This window comes from Epinephelus lanceolatus, chromosome 22 (assembly GCF_041903045.1).
Source record: "Epinephelus lanceolatus isolate andai-2023 chromosome 22, ASM4190304v1, whole genome shotgun sequence".
NCBI classification, from domain to species: Eukaryota; Metazoa; Chordata; class Actinopteri; order Perciformes; family Serranidae; genus Epinephelus; species Epinephelus lanceolatus.
In genome coordinates, this window is record NC_135755.1 from 7283366 (window position 1) to 7300000 (window position 16635).

Consider the following 16635-nt stretch of genomic DNA (forward strand, 5'->3'; position numbering starts at 1 on the left):
AATAAAATTGATTGATTGAAAAGGAACAATATTGAAATATTCACCCATGTCTTATAGAAGAGTATCTCTTCAATGTAGATAACAAATTGACTATTCAATATTTTGAGAATACATGGGTATTAACCGCAATAAACTCAATAAACTATTGAAATATTTACTATTTAAATCACGCTGACAGTGTTTGAGCCGACCACAAGAATGTGTGGAATTTCATTGGTTTCATTTATTGTTTGTCCTGTCCCGGTGCAAACAGTGTTTTTGACGTCCATGGTCCAGCTGTGGAAAAAATCAAATGTCCCAGTACAATAAATCAAACACACCCCAACCGCTGTGTTTTGGAAGTAGACACGCATGCGCAGTCATGTACTGCTGAGAGTGAAATCCCTGATCGTTAGCTCACATGCAGCTGGTTCAAGCTGTCCTCTGTGTTGTTGAAATTAAACAAAATAACATGGAACATATCTGCTTATGATGCTACTGATTTTAATTGGGATATTTCTTGCTGAACTGACTGACACTTAACGGAATGTTGTACGTCTCGAAGGCTGGGCTCATAGGAGACCACCAGACTCTCTCCCAGGGGAGGGGCTGGGGGAGAGAGGGAGATGTCGGGAGTCCGGACAAAGCTTGGACGATTCAGAAGCAATTCGGAACGAGTTAAAAGCAATTAATAAACAGACAAAGTGGTGTTTAAAACTGCATATATTGTGAGCAGATCTATTTTCTGGCCTAAAGCACGGTTGTGGCTGGTTCTGAATGTGGGCTTTAGCAGGCAGCCGCTCTCTCCTCTTCCTCGTCACCCCCTTGCTCTCAATGTAGGCATGGCCTGTAGCGCTATATGGCGTATACTGCCCCCCATCAGTTCCACAGGAGTCACAGCACCAATTCTTACGCTGGTATCGGGTCTTCCATTTTTTCAAAAAAATGAGTATTGCCAGGGTTTTTTCATCATGGCATCGAAAGGTATCGCGAGTATCGGTTCTCATGACATCACTATAATGAACCTTCATTAATAAAGGCCTATATTTTATCTACAAGTGCACGTCACACACTGAGCGAGCCGCCTGTTAATGACGCTGTCTGCAAAGCAGTAATGATTGTGCTAAGTGGCTAAAGGGCATGTAGCTACTGACAGATGATGCGTCATGTTTGTAGTCGACCAATGAAGATGAGTTCACATATCACCTTGGGTTCGTCCTTCACCTTCTGAAAATGATCCCACACTTTGGATTTCCTGCCTGACATGTTATTAACTAGCCTGTGGAATAACCGCAGGTACCAGCCCTGGAAATTAACATGACTCCTGTCTGACTGCTGAGCATCACCACTTCCTGTGTCTGCCCTTTCAAATTAAATTCCAACATGGTCCAGTCATATAGGTGTTGATTTATTTTGACATGGCGCAGCTCCTAATAGAGTTTCATGTTTATTTGAGTGTCTTTTACCTCTCTGGTCGATTAACGTTTGGTCAACTATTAGGGGGCAGCCTTAGTCTAAAGTGAGTGTCTGTCAAATATCCAACTTAAAACTAACTTCACCAGTACAGCTGCCCACAGTGTTTGGACTGACCTATAGGCTGTACTGAGATGCGAGACAGATCCAAGGTGAAAACTATGAAGACAGAGGGACCAAACAGAGAGAAATGCAGATTACAACAGGGTGTGCTATTTCAGCACCATCATCATTTAACAGTGACCTCTTGATATTTAAGCAGCAGAAACTGCTGATAGGGTGTTTCAGAACCATGGTCACCATCATGGATTAAACTTAAGATTTGCTCAAAACCTCAGTGAGATAAAGGACACAAAGGCAGATTTAACTAACGGGGCACCTAAAGACAGAAGAAAAATGAACACACAGTTTGACTTTCAGTGATGTTAGAAAACCATAAGATACAGCCACACAGCCATAAAGCCAACACAATCAAGCCACACACAACAACAAACCACAAGTGTGTCAGCAACGGTGGCCTCCTGCCATTAATACAATAACCAAGCAGACACAGCGGTCTGCAACACAAGCAGCAACAAACAACACTGTTTTTGAAAAAGGTCAGAAAGCCAGCATCTATAACAAGCCTTTATCATCACAAAAAATGAATATAAATCAACTCACTCATTATGTTTTCATCCAGTGGCTGTCACTTTGAATCAAATCTCACAAATATGACATGCAACCCACTGTAGCCTACATGAAATGTCCATAATGTCCAATATCCAAAAACTCCAACACGTCTGAACGCTCCAAACTCAAACATATTCCTGAACAATATACAGTAATGTGACCTGATCTTACAGCACCATCCTCCTCTCCTTCTCTCTTCTCCTTTGCTCCTCACGCTTCATTGAACCCAAATTTATTGTTTTCCTAATTTAAGCCAACAGACAGAATACAGCTAGCCTATACACTACAGAACAACATCCTCCTGCACCTCAAAGTCCCAGGTCATGAGCTTCAAATGATGCACATACACACATGCAGATACTGATTAACGTTGTTTGGCACCTCTATTGTGACAAAAAGCAGTGAGGGAAAGACAAATACTGCAAATAATTTGCAAGCTTTTAAAACTCCCGTAGCCAAATCAACTCTGAGTGGCAGGGCCCGATTAAAGGGGTAGTAATATCGTTTTTCCATTGCCATTCTTGGCTGTGCAGACTAAAGTCAATCCAATTTGTATTTCCATAGGGACTTTAGACATGCCATACCACGCCAAGCCGTGCCCGAGATTGACATTCGGGCCGGCCGCCCTTAAGCAAGGAGCGGTGACTTCTCACTGACCGCAGCCAACCCCTGTCGACTTAACTTGTGACTTCCTTGACCTGACTCAACTTGCTTGACTCATAACAAGGACTTGACTTGACTTAGGTGGTTCTAACCACAGTGACGTGAGACTTGCTAAAGACAAGCAAATGTGTGACTTGACAGATACCTGACTGAGGTTCTCTGCTCTCCTTCCAATCATCACTGACATCAGCCTCAGGTTGTAAATGTGTATCTGGATCTGAGTTCCTGGCTGGTTCTGCTCCTCCACAGTCCTCTCCCTCTGCTTCTGTTTCCATCTGTTCAGTGTGTCTTTGATGAAGCTGTGAGGACTGAGGTTTCTCTTCATCATCTTCACTCTTCACAGTCACAAGAGTGGATGTGAACTTGGTGATATCATCATCCTCCAGCCCTTGAAGCTGCTCTCCCTCCTGACTGATCCAGAGTTCCTCCTGTTCCCATTTAATGTGTGGAGGCGCTGGGTCCTCCTGGTCCACACTGGAGCTCCACTCCTGCTGCTCAGGGGGAACCTCTTCTTTAACCACCGACAGCTGCTGGACGTCTGCAGGAAACAGTAAAAAGTCAACAGTAAACACACACACACACACACACACACACACACACACACACACGGTGAAAAGCTTAACTTGGCAACCTACTGAGCCTTTTGATTTATGTAGTTAAAAATTTATATGTATATGTAATGTATAATGCTAAAAGTTCATTAAACTATACCTCTCCTTTCTTTATCATTCAAGTTTCAACCCTGTTGCAGAGGAGAACACTTTGTACAACAACGCTTGCCACAGCTATCCAGACTGGAGGCCCTCTGATTACTTCAAACAGTACAAAGATGACCAGGAAGCACACAAAGCAGCGGAGAGTGCTCATCACTGGAGGCAGCCTGAAAATCACTCCAGAGGAGCTTAAAACCTTCTTTGGCATATCTATCATCAGCTTTCTGGCATGTCCTGGATTCCCAAGGATCTGGATGTACTGGGCAGCAAAGATGAGGGTCCTAGTTATGTGTGATGTAATCTCTAACAATCCAGCTTCAGGTTTATCAAGGACACAGAATGCAGTTAAATCTAAAAGCTCTATTGTGAGATGATGTTTCTTAAATATTTCATTGTTAAGACGGGTTTCCCTCATCTAACTGTTGTAATGTTCATGAAATGAAAAGAGATTTAGACAAATTCTACCATCACAAGGATCTTGTATATTTTGAGGGCTCAAAAACATTACATTAAAAAAAACGCAAATTCATGCATAAAAATAGCCAGAATGCAGGAAATGAGGTTCCTGACATTTAAAATCTGAACAGGACCCCCAGACTGCGAAGAAGTTACCCACACAGAGCTCTACGTGCTGACAACCTCTCATACTCAACCAGAGCTACAGAAAGTACCCTCTGCCTGTCCATTTTAGTAACTACCTCCTACTTACCGTGGAAAAATAAAACAAACAAAAATGTGCATACAATGTATACCGAATACTGTTACATCAGCTTCCCCTCCAAAACTGATGAAATGGCTGCACCCAATAGTAAACGTCTTGGTACGTCAGAAATGTACCTGTTAACAGGCCATTTCTGTCGTCTTAATGTGTATTTGACGTGTTAAGATGAACATATTTGACTTGTTAATGCGGACGACAAAACAGACGTTTAGAACCCTTCCGGATTCCATAAGACAACAACGCCAGAGAAGCTAACGACACCAGAGAAGCTAACGACACCAGAGAAGCTAACGGCACCAGAGAAGCTAACGACACCAGAGAAGCTAACGACACCAGAGAAGCTAACGGCACCAGAGAAGCTAACTACACAAGAGAAGCTAACGGCACCAGAGAAGCTAACTACACAAGAGAAGCTAACGGCACCAGAGAAGCTAACGACACCAGAGAAGCTAACGGCACCAGAGAAGCTAACGGCACCAGAGAAGCTAACTACACAAGAGAAGCTAACGACACCAGAGAAGCTAACGACACCAGAGAAGCTAACGACACCAGAGAAGCTAACGCGGCGTATAAACATCGACAGACTGAATATTTATTGAACAAAGCTGCAGTTATATCATTAATAATGAACTTGTAATGTTTAATGAACAAACCTGCTCTGTGTAACCGAAGCTGAGGGTTGGAAACAGCGTCCAGTAGTTTCCGTTGTCGCTCGTTCTCCTCTTTTGATCGACAAAGTTCCTCCTCGTACTCTGCTATCGTTCTTTCAAACAGCCCAAATATCTCTTCAGCAGCCGCAGTTAGTCGCTGCTTCACCAACGATCTCAGCATTTGGACTTTAGACATTTTCACACTTTAAGAACACAACAAAAGAGACAGAAAGTTGAGACTCTGTTAACACACCTTTCTACCAGCCGTCATCTTGTTCAAAGTGTGACGTTAGCGACAGTAAAGAGTACAGTTTCCGGGGTAAATGAGTTAATGAGCTTCAACATAAAAGCCCAGAATTGTTCATGAAATTCCAGGCTTTATTAGAAAACTCCATGTAGTAGGATACATTATTAAAATACACAATTTGAAAGAATGACATTTATTGATCTGTTCCAGTTGATTTGTAGTTTAGTTTATTTGTTTTCACATTTGCATAAAAAGTAGTACATGAGCAACAGAAACACAATGGAGAGATGAAAAAATCCTCAGAGGGCTTTATCAAGGCACTTTCCAGTGTATACCCTTCTCCATTAGATAACTCAGTAAAATATTACAAAGATGAAAATCCGGCAGGAGAAAAAAAACATTTTTAGCCAAAAAGAAACAGGGTCACCTAAAAAAAAAAATCCACATCAGTTTGAGATTTCACCGCTTCACCTCTCTGAGTCACATAAATCATGAATAATTAGGTCCCATAAAATCTGAGTCGACATAGCTTATCACAGCTCAAACTGTGTGACGTTCACAACAATAAAAAGTGCAGCTTCCAGTGTAAATGAGTTAATGAGCTTCAAAATCAAAGTCTTGAAGTGTTGCTGAAATTACAGGCTGTCTTTTAGAAACACAAACAAAGATAAATGACTGAAAACACTATTTAAAGAATTACATTCATTGAAATTGAAAGTTTATTCTTGAAAGAGAGTGAAAAAGTACTTGGTGAAAAAACTACTCAAGTACTGAGTAACTGTTCAATAACGTCTGATTTATTTGTTAACACAAGCATTTAATCAGACAGACAAAAATACAAAATAATCATCTTCAGGTAAATTAGAGTTCATCCAATCAATAAAATAATAAAATAAATAAAAAATAAATTAAATAATTACAAAATAACTTTCATTAAAATAATCTTCAGGTAAATTCAAGTACTTCAATAAAAAATAAAATAATAAAATAAATAAAAATAAATAAAAATAAATTAATAATTACTAAATAACTTAAATTAAAATATTCTTCAGGTAAATTCAAGTACTTCAATAAAAAATAAAATCAATAAAATAATAACAGAATAAATCAAAAATAAAAATAAATTAAATATTTACAAAATAACTCAAATTACAGCACAAGTAACACAAATTTCCAAACCTTTTTACTTTTTCACCAGGCTCAGCAGGCAGAACTAGAACAAGGCAGCCCATAAACTCTGAAACTGTGCATGTGTGTGTTTGAGTCTGTGTGTTTGTGACAAAACAATGCAGAAACAAAAATTTTCACCAAAGAATCACTCAGTGATGTGACTATTAAGCTTCAACAGTAGTTGGCTCTCAAGGTTCTTGCAGTGAAGCTGTGATCGTTTAGCAGTGAACAGGAGTCCTGCATGACTTAAAAGTCTTTCACAGGCTGCAGATGCAGGAAGACCTGTGTTGACTTTGAGTGACAGCTTCTTGATGTGAGGAAAGGTGTGGAGTAGATCCATACCTGCAGTGGACAGACATGAAAGGTACCTCTCCAGCTCTCCTACTTATGACTTTCCTGACTCCATGGATGCAAAGAAGTCGTCTTCATCAGAGAGGCTGCTGTTTGTGCTGGTGACATCACCCAAGTCGGTGTCGAGGTGATTTCTGATGTAGTCAAGGCCTGTGGCAAGATAAATCATTTTCAGAATAATTAGGTCTGCGCATTATTCTTACCCTTTTACTGTATATGCTGTCAAGCTGCTGATGTTTGACATTAAAGTTACCTGAGCTTCTGACTATTGCCACCCTGTGGTTTGTCACTGACACACTATAATCCTAAATGACAGTAACATTATACAAATGTATATATGTCAATGTCTACTGGTTCACATCTGAATTGATAACAAGTATATTTACCAGCATTTAAGATGTTCTCCTCTGTGGTCCAGGATGTTCTGAATCTTGGTAAGAGTATTGCTGCTGCAATCAGCTCAGGCTCTTTCATGACGCCCCCAAAACGTTTCTGGATCCCTCTCTGCAGGGCGTGAACAAGAGGTGTACATATTTTGCAAGATGACTTCAGCTTGTCCCGCAACTGGTAAAGTGTTGGCAGCAGGAGGCCCATATGCACCGATGATTCCCCTTGGAGGATATTTAAAAAATAAAATAAAAATAAAATAAATTAGTGAAATTATTTCATTAAAATCATCCACAATTGTCACACCACCATGCAAAAAAAACTTAAGACAGGTGGATTCATCCATTAATCAGCAAGGCTTCTTTATTTTTATTATTCTTTAAAAACAAAATATAAGTTTTGTCAACTTACATCTTTATCTTTAATGCTGTGCAGACATTGCGAATTGCTTGTTCTCCTTGCTCTCTGTGGATGCACATAATCCTTTCTACGGCGAGGAACAGGGTGCTCCAACGTGTCTGATTGGGTCGGAGAAACTGCAGCTTGCATTCACGTTCCGCTGTTTCATGAGCCATGGTTGACCTGCTGGTGTTATTCCAAAGAGTGTGACATTTTGCAAAAGCAGACCGAGAGAGCCTCTTGTAGGTTTCATTGGCAGCTCCTCCTGCAGCAGTGGCATTAACTGTGGATATAAAATCGAGGAGATGGCATGCACACTTTTGGTGCCTTGGAAGTTGGTACTCAAGGCCTGTGTTGTCATCCAGAATAGCAGACACATCTTGATACTCCGCCTCTGACTCACTCTCATCTTCTGTTGCATCATCAAGGGTGGAGTCACTCTCCTCTTGTACATTGGTGGCTTCCTCCTCTGTCTCCTCACCATATAATCAAAAGGCCTTCAGGAAGTTTGAGCCACTGTCTGTTGTCGTCCTGGTCACTATTTCCCTGATGTGGTACTCAGAATGTATTTCCTCTAATGCGGCAGCAAGGATGTCAAACATGTGCGAGCCTTTGACGGGTCTATAAGCCAATGTAGCGGAGTGCCTCTCCAGTGAGGTGTTGTCTATCCAGTGACAGGTGACACCTAGGTAGCTACATTGTCTGGCAGACCAGCAGTCTGTTGTGGTAGCAACATAGTTCACAGCACTCAGCTTTTTGATGATTATGCTTTTCTTGTGTTTTGCAGCTTCCTGAATTCTTGTGCATAACGTTTTCCTTGTCATTACTGTATGAGGTTGCAAGGTTTCTATCATAGTCTTGAAGGGTGGTGTCTCAACCACAGAAAATGGTTGGCTGGCCTCACATACAATTTTTTTTTTTTTTTTATATATACACTTTATTAATCCCCGAGGGGAACTTCAATTTTTTCACTCTGTTTTTCACACAGGTCTGAACACACACATGCACAAACAGGACCTATACATGCACTAAGTGGAGAGATGTCAGAGTGGGCTGCCCATGACAGGCGCTCAGAGCGGTTGGGGGGTTCGGTGCCTTGCTCAGGGGAACCTCGGTAGTGCCCAGGAGGTGAACTGGCACCTCTCCAGCTACCAGTCCACGCTCCATATTTTGGTCCGGACGGGGACTTGAACAGGTGACCCTCTGGTTCCCAACCCAAGTCCCTATGGACTGAGCTACTGCACCAGCTTGTCAAGTGTTGCTTGTGTTACCAGCCGTGGGGCAGTGAAGGCTGTGATTTTTGCATTTTTCACAGGAGTATCACTGGAAGAGGAGGACTTGTGCTTTCTGTGGGACTCTAGTAAGTCTGTGTACTTAGACAGTTTGTTGGGGTGAACCCTCTGTGGATTTAAAAAAAAAAAAATCTATGAGGCTACAGGGAGATCAAGCCATTAAAACAGACTCATCACATCAAATTTGGATAGAAACATATATATATATATATATATATATATATATATATATATATATATATATATATATATGTGTGTGTGTACATATACACACACACACACACACACATATATACACATATACATATATACATATATATACATATACATATGTAGTTAAAGGGGTATCGTTTAAAATACATGAATTTGCAGATTATTATTTTGATTGATTACGTTCATGTTCTTATTTTACAAATAAATCAGATGTTACTCAACAGTTACTCAGTACTTGAGTAGTTTTTTCACCAAATACTCTTTTACTCTTACTCAAGTAATTATTTGGATGACTACTTTTTACTTTTATTTGAGTAATATTGTTCTAAAGTATCAGTACTCTTACTTGAGTACAATATTTGGCTACTCTACCCACATCCGCTCACAAGACGGTTTACAGTCTCAGAATTTATTTGCACATTTCAAAAAGAACAAAACCAGCCTGAAGAATGATGTGAAAAACTAACTCTAACCTGAAAAGGCAGGAGGCGGTCACTGTAGTGGCAGGTGTGGTGGTGGTAGCAGCAGCAGCTGCAGTTGTGCTGGCGACAGCAGAAGTTGTGTTGCTGGTCACGGCAAAGAAATTCAGCACAGTTAACTGCTGCCTGCCTTTAATCACCGACTTGTGACTATCTGACAGCATGTGTGATTTCACCGCATTGACGCCCATTGTGCAAAGTTTGAAGATCTTTTTGCACACGCTGCAAAATGCCTCTCCGGGTTTACCATCAACGGGCTTTAGCCAGGTTCTGAATATTTCCTCATCCAACCACTTCTGCTGAAACTTGCATTTTCCCATTTTTCCGACATTTGCTAATATTCCCTCCGCTCTTTCGCCACAGCATGAGCACCCTCACAGCACGCTGCATTGCAAGCATCTGGTGTTGTGACTTTGTGCACCAGCTGTAAACAATAACCAATTAAAGGGTTCTGCTGTCAATCGTCACATTATACTTCTGATCAAAATCATTAAATGTTGATATAATCAAAATAAATCATGAATAACAATGTTTTTTTCCCCATCAAGTGTATTTAATTTTTGAATGCCTCCGGACATCGAATTTAATGCTTTTTAATGCTATTTAAGGCCTTAATTTTTGCAAAATCTATTTACTGACTTTTAATGCTTTTTAATGACCTGAGGAAACCCTGCAAGGTGCACAATTTTCCACCTCATAGGGTAAACATATTGGTGGAACCTTTTTGGCCTTCCGCCACGGGAGGGGCTGTTGATGATGCCGCACGTACGACCCACTGTCGGTCGACTAACAGGAAACAGCTGATAGCAGGAATTAGCGAGCAGCTAGTCGCAAGAGGGAACTTTTGCCAATTGCCAATTTATTAGAGAATTGCAAAAAGACCGACCAGCCGCGGCTTCCCTCCCACGCCACACACTGAGCTACACGCTTTATTACTTGCTCACGCCCCCCATTGTCCCGAAAAAGGCACATTCTGTATAAACAAAAGTAGGTAAGCGGCATTTTGCTGCACTCCCCGATTTTGTTTTTATACTGCCAATGCTGAAAGAAGACTGATTGGGCTTTCCTGCAGATTTGCACAGTTCCTATCTAAAATGGGTGAATGACTCAGTTTGAAATTGTTTAGGAGGTGCTTCTTATGTTAAACGATAAAAAGTTGCTTCCCCTTAAGGTAAGATGAGGACAAAAGGATTAATAAAAGCATTAATCTCAAAACATACAGTACAGGCCAAAAGTTTGGACACACCTTCTCATTCAATGCGTTTTCTTTATTTTCATGACTATTTACATTGTAGATTCTCACTGAAGGCATCAAAACTATGAATGAACACATGTGGAGTTATGTACTTAACAAAAAAAGGTGAAATAACTGAAAACATGTTTTATATTCTAGTTTCTTCAAAATAGCCACCCTTTGCTCTGATATCTGCTTTGCACACTCTTGGCATTCTCTCCATGAGCTTCAAGAGGTAGTCACCTGAAATGTTTTCCAACAGTCTTGAAGGAGTTCCCAGAGGTGTTTAGCACTTGTTGGCCCCTTTGCCTTCACTCTGCGGTCCAGCTCACCCCAAACCATCTGGATTGGGTTCAGGTCCGGTGACTGTGGAGGCCAGGTCATCTGCCGCAGCACTCCATCACTCTCCTTCTTGGTCAAATAGCCCTTACACAGCCTGGAGGTGTGTTTGGGGTCATTGTCCTGTTGAAAAATAAATGATCGTCCAACTAAACGCAAACCGGATGGGATGGCATGTCGCTGCAGGATGCTGTGGTAGCCATGCTGGTTCAGTGTGCCTTCAATTTTGAATAAATCCCCAACAGTGTCACCAGCAAAACACCCCCACACCATCACACCTCCTCCTCCATGCTTCACAGTGGGAACCAGGCATGTGGAATCCATCCGTTCACCTTTTCTGCGTCTCACAAAGACACGGCGGTTGGAACCAAAGATCTCAAATTTGGACTCATCAGACCAAAGCACAGATTTCCACTGGTCTAATGTCCATTCCTTGTGTTTCTTGGCCCAAACAAATCTCTTCTGCTTGTTGCCTCTCCTTAGCAGTGGTTTCCTAGCAGCTATTTGACCATGAAGGCCTGATCGGCGCAGTCTCCTCTTAACAGTTGTTCTAGAGATGGGTCTGCTGCTAGAACTCTGTGTGGCATTCATCTGGTCTCTGATCTGAGCTGCTGTTAACTTGCGATTTCTGAGGCTGGTGACTCGGATGAACTTATCCTCAGAAGCAGAGGTGACTCTTGGTCTTCCTTTCCTGGGTCGGTCCTCATGTGTGCCAGTTTCGTTGTAGCGCTTGATGGTTTTTGCGACTCCACTTGGGGACACATTTAAAGTTTTTGCAATTTTCCGGACTGACTGACCTTCATTTCTTAAAGTAATGATGGCCACTGGTTTTTCTTTAGTTAGTTGATTGGTTCTTGCCATAATATGAATTTTAACAGTTGTCCAATAGGGCTGTCGGCTGTGTATTAACCTGACTTCTGCACAACACAACTGATGGTCCCAACCCCATTGATAAAGCAAGAAATTCCACTAATTAACCCTGATAAGGCACACCTGTGAAGTGGAAACCATTTCAGGTGACTACCTCTTGAAGCTCATCGAGAGAATACCAAGAGTGTGCAAAGCAGTAATCAGAGCAAAGGGTGGCTATTTTGAAGAAACTAGAATATAAAACATGTTTTCAGTTATTTCACCTTTTTTGTTAAGTACATAACTCCACATGTGTTCATTCATAGTTTTGATGCCTTCAGTGAGAATCTACAATGTAAATAGTCATGAAAATAAAGAAAACGCATTGAATGAGAAGGTGTGTCCAAACTTTTGGCCTGTACTGTATATCAGACCTGTAGTCTCCCTCCTTCAAGTTTAATCTGACCTGACTACATGGATGAAATCATTAATATCCAGGAGAACACTTTACATACAACATGTGAGCAAAGACAAAGGCACAACATAACAACTTCATATTCTGTGCTTGCGCACTTTCAAATTAAAAAAAAAAAAAAAAAAATTTAAGGCATTTTTGCTTTTATAGATAGGACAGTTAAGCATGAAAGGGGGAGAGAGGGGAAATGACATGCAGCAAAGGGCCACAGGCTGGAGTCAAACCTGGGCTGCTGCGGCAACAGCCTTGTACATGGGGCGCCTGCTCTATCCACTAATCCACAGACGCCCCGCGCACTTTCAAATATAATGAAAATGGCAGAACTGTTAAAAAAAATGAGGAAATGTATATAGTTTTGCATATAGTATTTGATGTTAACAACTGTTTCAAGTAACCAACAACAACCAGGATTAAAATTCTAAAATTGAAACAATACCCAACTCTGACTGGTTTCTGAGTTGTTGAAGCCAAGTGAATCTTTGATGGTGACAAACACTGCAGCTGAAAGGTTTCCCTCCTGTGTGGGTTTTCATGTGTTTGTGTAACCATCCAGCCTGTGGTAAGGATTTCATACAAACACTGAACCTGAAGGGTCAGTGTCTTATATAAGTGTCATTTGTTTTGAAGGTCTTATTTCGTAAAAGATTTTTCTATAAACTGAGCAGCTGAATCACTTTCCTCCTTCAGTTTGTCATATGTGTATATCAATTTCCACTTTGTCTAAATGATTCCCCACAAATTACCCAGCTAAATGATCTCTCTCCTGCATGACAATTCATATGTAACTTAAGAACACCACTGTGACCTAATCTTTTCCCAAACTCAGAGCAGCTAAATGGTTTTTCTCCAGTATGAGATCTCATGTGGTCCTTCAGATGTTAACTCTGACAACAACTTTTCCCACACTCAGAACAGTTGAATGGTTTCTCTCCTGTATGCACTCTCATGTGTTTATTTTTTTTTTTTTTATTCCAAATGTGCACTGTGACCAAATCTTTTCACACACTGAGAGCAGCTATATGGATTTTCTCCTGTAGGAGATCTCACGCGTTTCTTCAGAATTTCACTTTGACTAAATATTTTCCTATATTAAGAGCAGCTAAATGGTTTCTCTCCTATATGAGATCTCATATGAAAATTCAGATGTCCCCTCCGACCAAATCTTTTCCCACACTCAGAGCAGCCAAATGGTTTTTCCCCCGTATGAGATCTCATGTGTATCTTCAAATGTCCACTGTAACCAAATCTTTTCCCACATTCAGAACAGCTAAATGGTTTCTCTCCCGTATGAGCTCTCATGTGTCTCTTCAGAATTCCACAACGACCAAATCTTTTCCCACACACAGAACAGCTAAATGGTTTCTCTCCTGTATGAGATCTCATGTGTATCTTCAAATCTCCACTGTAACCAAATCTTTTCCCACACTCAGAACAGCTAAATGGTTTCTCTCCTGTATGAGCTATCATGTGTTGCTTCAGAATTCCACAACGACCAAATCTTTTCCCACACACAGAACAGCTAAATGGTTTCTCTCCTGTATGAGATCTCATGTGTATCGTCAAATCTCCACTATAACTAAATCTTTTCCCACACACAGAACAGCTAAATGGTTTCTCTCCTGTATGAGCTCTCATGTGTTTCTTCAAATCTCCACTGTAACAAAATCTTTTCCCACACTCAGAGCAGCTAAATGGTCTCCCTCCTGTATGAGATCTCATGTGTACCTTCAGATTTCGCCTCTGACCAAATCTTTTCCCACACTCAGAGCAGCTAAATCTTTTCTCACAAACATTCAAATCACAGGGAGGGACTTCATCATTGTTTAAACCTGACTGAGGTTCTCTGGTCTCCGTCCAATCATCACTGTCATCAGTCTCTGGTTCAGAAGACTCTCCAGTCTTGTCATCAGTCTCAGATTGTAAATGTGTATCTGGATCTGAGTTCCTGGCTGGTTCTGGTCCTCCACAGTCCTCTCCCTCTGCTTCTATTCCCATCTGCTGAGTTTGTCTTTGATGAAGCTGTGAGGACTGAGGTTTCTCTTCATCATCTTCACTCTTCACAGGGACAGGAGTGGATGTGAATTTGGTGATATCATCCTCCTCCAGCCCTTGAAGCTGCTCTCCCTCCTGACTGATCCAGAGTTCCTCCTGTTCCTCTTTAATGTGTGGAGGCTCTGGGTCCTCCTGGTCCACACTGGAGCTCCACTCCTGCTGCTCAGGGGGAACCTCTTCTTTAACCACCGACAGCTGCTGGACGTCTGCAGGAAACAGGAAACAGGAAACACACACACACACACACACACACACACACACACACACACACACACACACACACACAACAGGTGAGCACACTAGAGCACGGCTAGGGCCGCATTTTCCCATGTCCAAGACAATTATAACCAAGTCTGGCCCAAACCTGCAGCACAACACCGAACACACAGTCTATTGAGCTGAGCCTGTGTTGCGTTGAATAGGGATATTTTTGTAGGGAGCAACACCTCACCACTCAGCAGCATGCCTCTGTTTGAGGTGCTACAATAAATTGTACTGCTACCTTGGGTAGCAACAGCCTTCAAACACACTTTGCAGCGGGGTGCTGTTTGTTCTGTGTCTGACGCCACAAAACTGAACCAATTCCAAATAACTGAAGAACTCGTTCCTTTCTTGGGAACGAGTTCTTCTCCACTCGCTGCCATGTTGTTTGTGTATCAAGCACACGGGAAGCGGCGGTGGTGGATGGGTCACGTCGCATCTCTCTTCAGTACCGGTTAGGTTTTCTTCAGCTCGCTCTTACATCGGTTTGTAATTACTTATAGTCAGTAGAGATTCTGGTAAACTTGATTTGTAACAGACGCGGTGCTTTTGTTAGAGCTGAATGCGACTCACGTCCGTTGTTTTGTTATTTTTTTTGGTTCGTCTTCATTAAAGTAAATGAAGATCTGAAAAAAACAGCTCAGAACTATTTGATCAGTAGAACATTTCTCTCTCTCTCTCTCTAAACACACACACCATAATCAGCATTATGTTTAACTTCGTGTATAAAAGACAAAGAACAATAGGTAGTAAAAAAAAAAAAAAAAAAAAAAAAAAAAAAAAAAAAAAAAATCGCACTGCCTGATCATAAAAATCATTTAAAAAATCATATAAAAAAGGGCATTTTCCTTAATTGCCAACTGCATGTGCTGTATTCATTGATGCACTTAAGAATATTCATGTTCTGTGTTTCTAAGAAAAGACCAATGGGTGTACTGCCTGTCATCTCGACTCACGCATCATTAAAATTCACTTGACAGCTGTCACTCTGAGGTGATTTATGACCAGTCAGTCGCATCCAAAAAGGTAACGCCTACTATGTATGCCATTGAAGTCAAACACATGTGGGTAAAGCCCTATTTTTGATTGTTTTTTTTTGTCTATTTCAGATGTGTAACATCCATAACGCAAAAATGTAACAACCATAACGGCACTTTTTTTGTGATTCTTTCCTTAACAGGAAAAAAAAAAGTTTTCCTAAATGTGCTTTTTGGGTACCTCAAACCCTTCCCTACAAAATGACATCAAACATGTTAGTCTTTGAAAGAACAATTCACAGAGTTTTCATCGTGTGTTCAGTGAGTCCGAAAAGCTTGTCCATTTCCGTAACATCCATAACGCTGGGTATTTTGTCACTTCTCTCAAAATCCAAAGGGTCAAAACATTTCATATTGCAGGCTTATCTTTATCCCAATAAGTGTAACTAAAATATGTATATTCAATTTTCTAATTCAAATCAATGCCATGTCAGTGTTAAGCTTAGATTCCAATTTTCTCTCTGAATGTAACATCCATCATGCTGGAATTGCCCAAATGGGTCAGTTTTTGTCAAAGGCTAATTCACAACTGTAGTCCTCCGGCATGGTGTTAAAAAACCTCAAAGTCATTAAAATCCATCAAACAAAAACAGGTAATCAAGGACAACCATATATACAATATATACAGTACAGGCCAAAAGTTTGGACACACCTTCTCATTCAATGCGTTTTCTTTATTTTCATGACTATTTACATTGTAGATTCTCACTGAAGGCATCAAAACTATGAATGAACACATGTGGAGTTATGTACTTAACAAAAAAGGTGAAATAACTGAAAACATGTTTTATATTCTAGTTTCTTCAAAATAGCCACCCTTTGCTCTGATTACTGCTTTGCACACTCTTGGTATTCTCTCGATGAGCTTCAAGAGGTAGTCACCTGAAATGGTTTCCACTTCACAGGTGTGCCTTATCAGGGTTAATTAGTGGAATTTCTTGCTTTATCAATGGGGTTGGGACCATCAGTTGTGTTGTGC

General features: G+C 40.9%; 4 protein-coding genes across 8 annotated transcripts in view; all 4 read right to left on the bottom strand.

Moving 5' to 3' along the window:
• The window catches only part of LOC117245839 (uncharacterized), a 110950-nt gene extending 105762 nt beyond the window's left edge, over nucleotides 1–5188 (bottom strand). The window contains exons 1-2 of one of the 5 annotated variants that reach the window (XM_078163848.1): nucleotides 4875–5165; nucleotides 2933–3325 (exon numbers count right to left, since the gene is read on the bottom strand). In XM_078163848.1, the coding sequence (XP_078019974.1) occupies nucleotides 2933–3325; nucleotides 4875–5067 (586 nt within the window). In that variant the 5' untranslated portion in view covers nucleotides 5068–5165. Of the gene's footprint in view, nucleotides 1–2932; nucleotides 3326–4874 lie in introns of all 5 variants that reach the window. The other 4 variants (XM_078163846.1, XM_078163845.1, XM_078163849.1 and 1 more) reach the window with 4 other exon arrangements.
• Nucleotides 1–16635, bottom strand: part of LOC117245837 (uncharacterized) — a 277287-nt gene that overhangs the window by 172622 nt on the left and 88030 nt on the right. The gene's annotated exons all lie outside the window — the stretch shown is intronic.
• Nucleotides 1–16635, bottom strand: part of LOC117245847 (uncharacterized) — a 301333-nt gene that overhangs the window by 93360 nt on the left and 191338 nt on the right. The gene's annotated exons all lie outside the window — the stretch shown is intronic.
• LOC117246011 (uncharacterized) overlaps nucleotides 5323–16635 on the bottom strand; it is a 148297-nt gene continuing 136984 nt past the window's right edge. Inside the window, exons 2-4 of the mRNA XM_078163885.1 lie at nucleotides 7438–14564; nucleotides 7026–7250; nucleotides 5323–6789 (exon numbers count right to left, since the gene is read on the bottom strand). Coding sequence (XP_078020011.1) covers nucleotides 13396–14564 — 1169 coding nt within the window. The 3' untranslated portion in view covers nucleotides 5323–6789; nucleotides 7026–7250; nucleotides 7438–13395. The remainder of the gene's footprint in view (nucleotides 6790–7025; nucleotides 7251–7437; nucleotides 14565–16635) is intronic.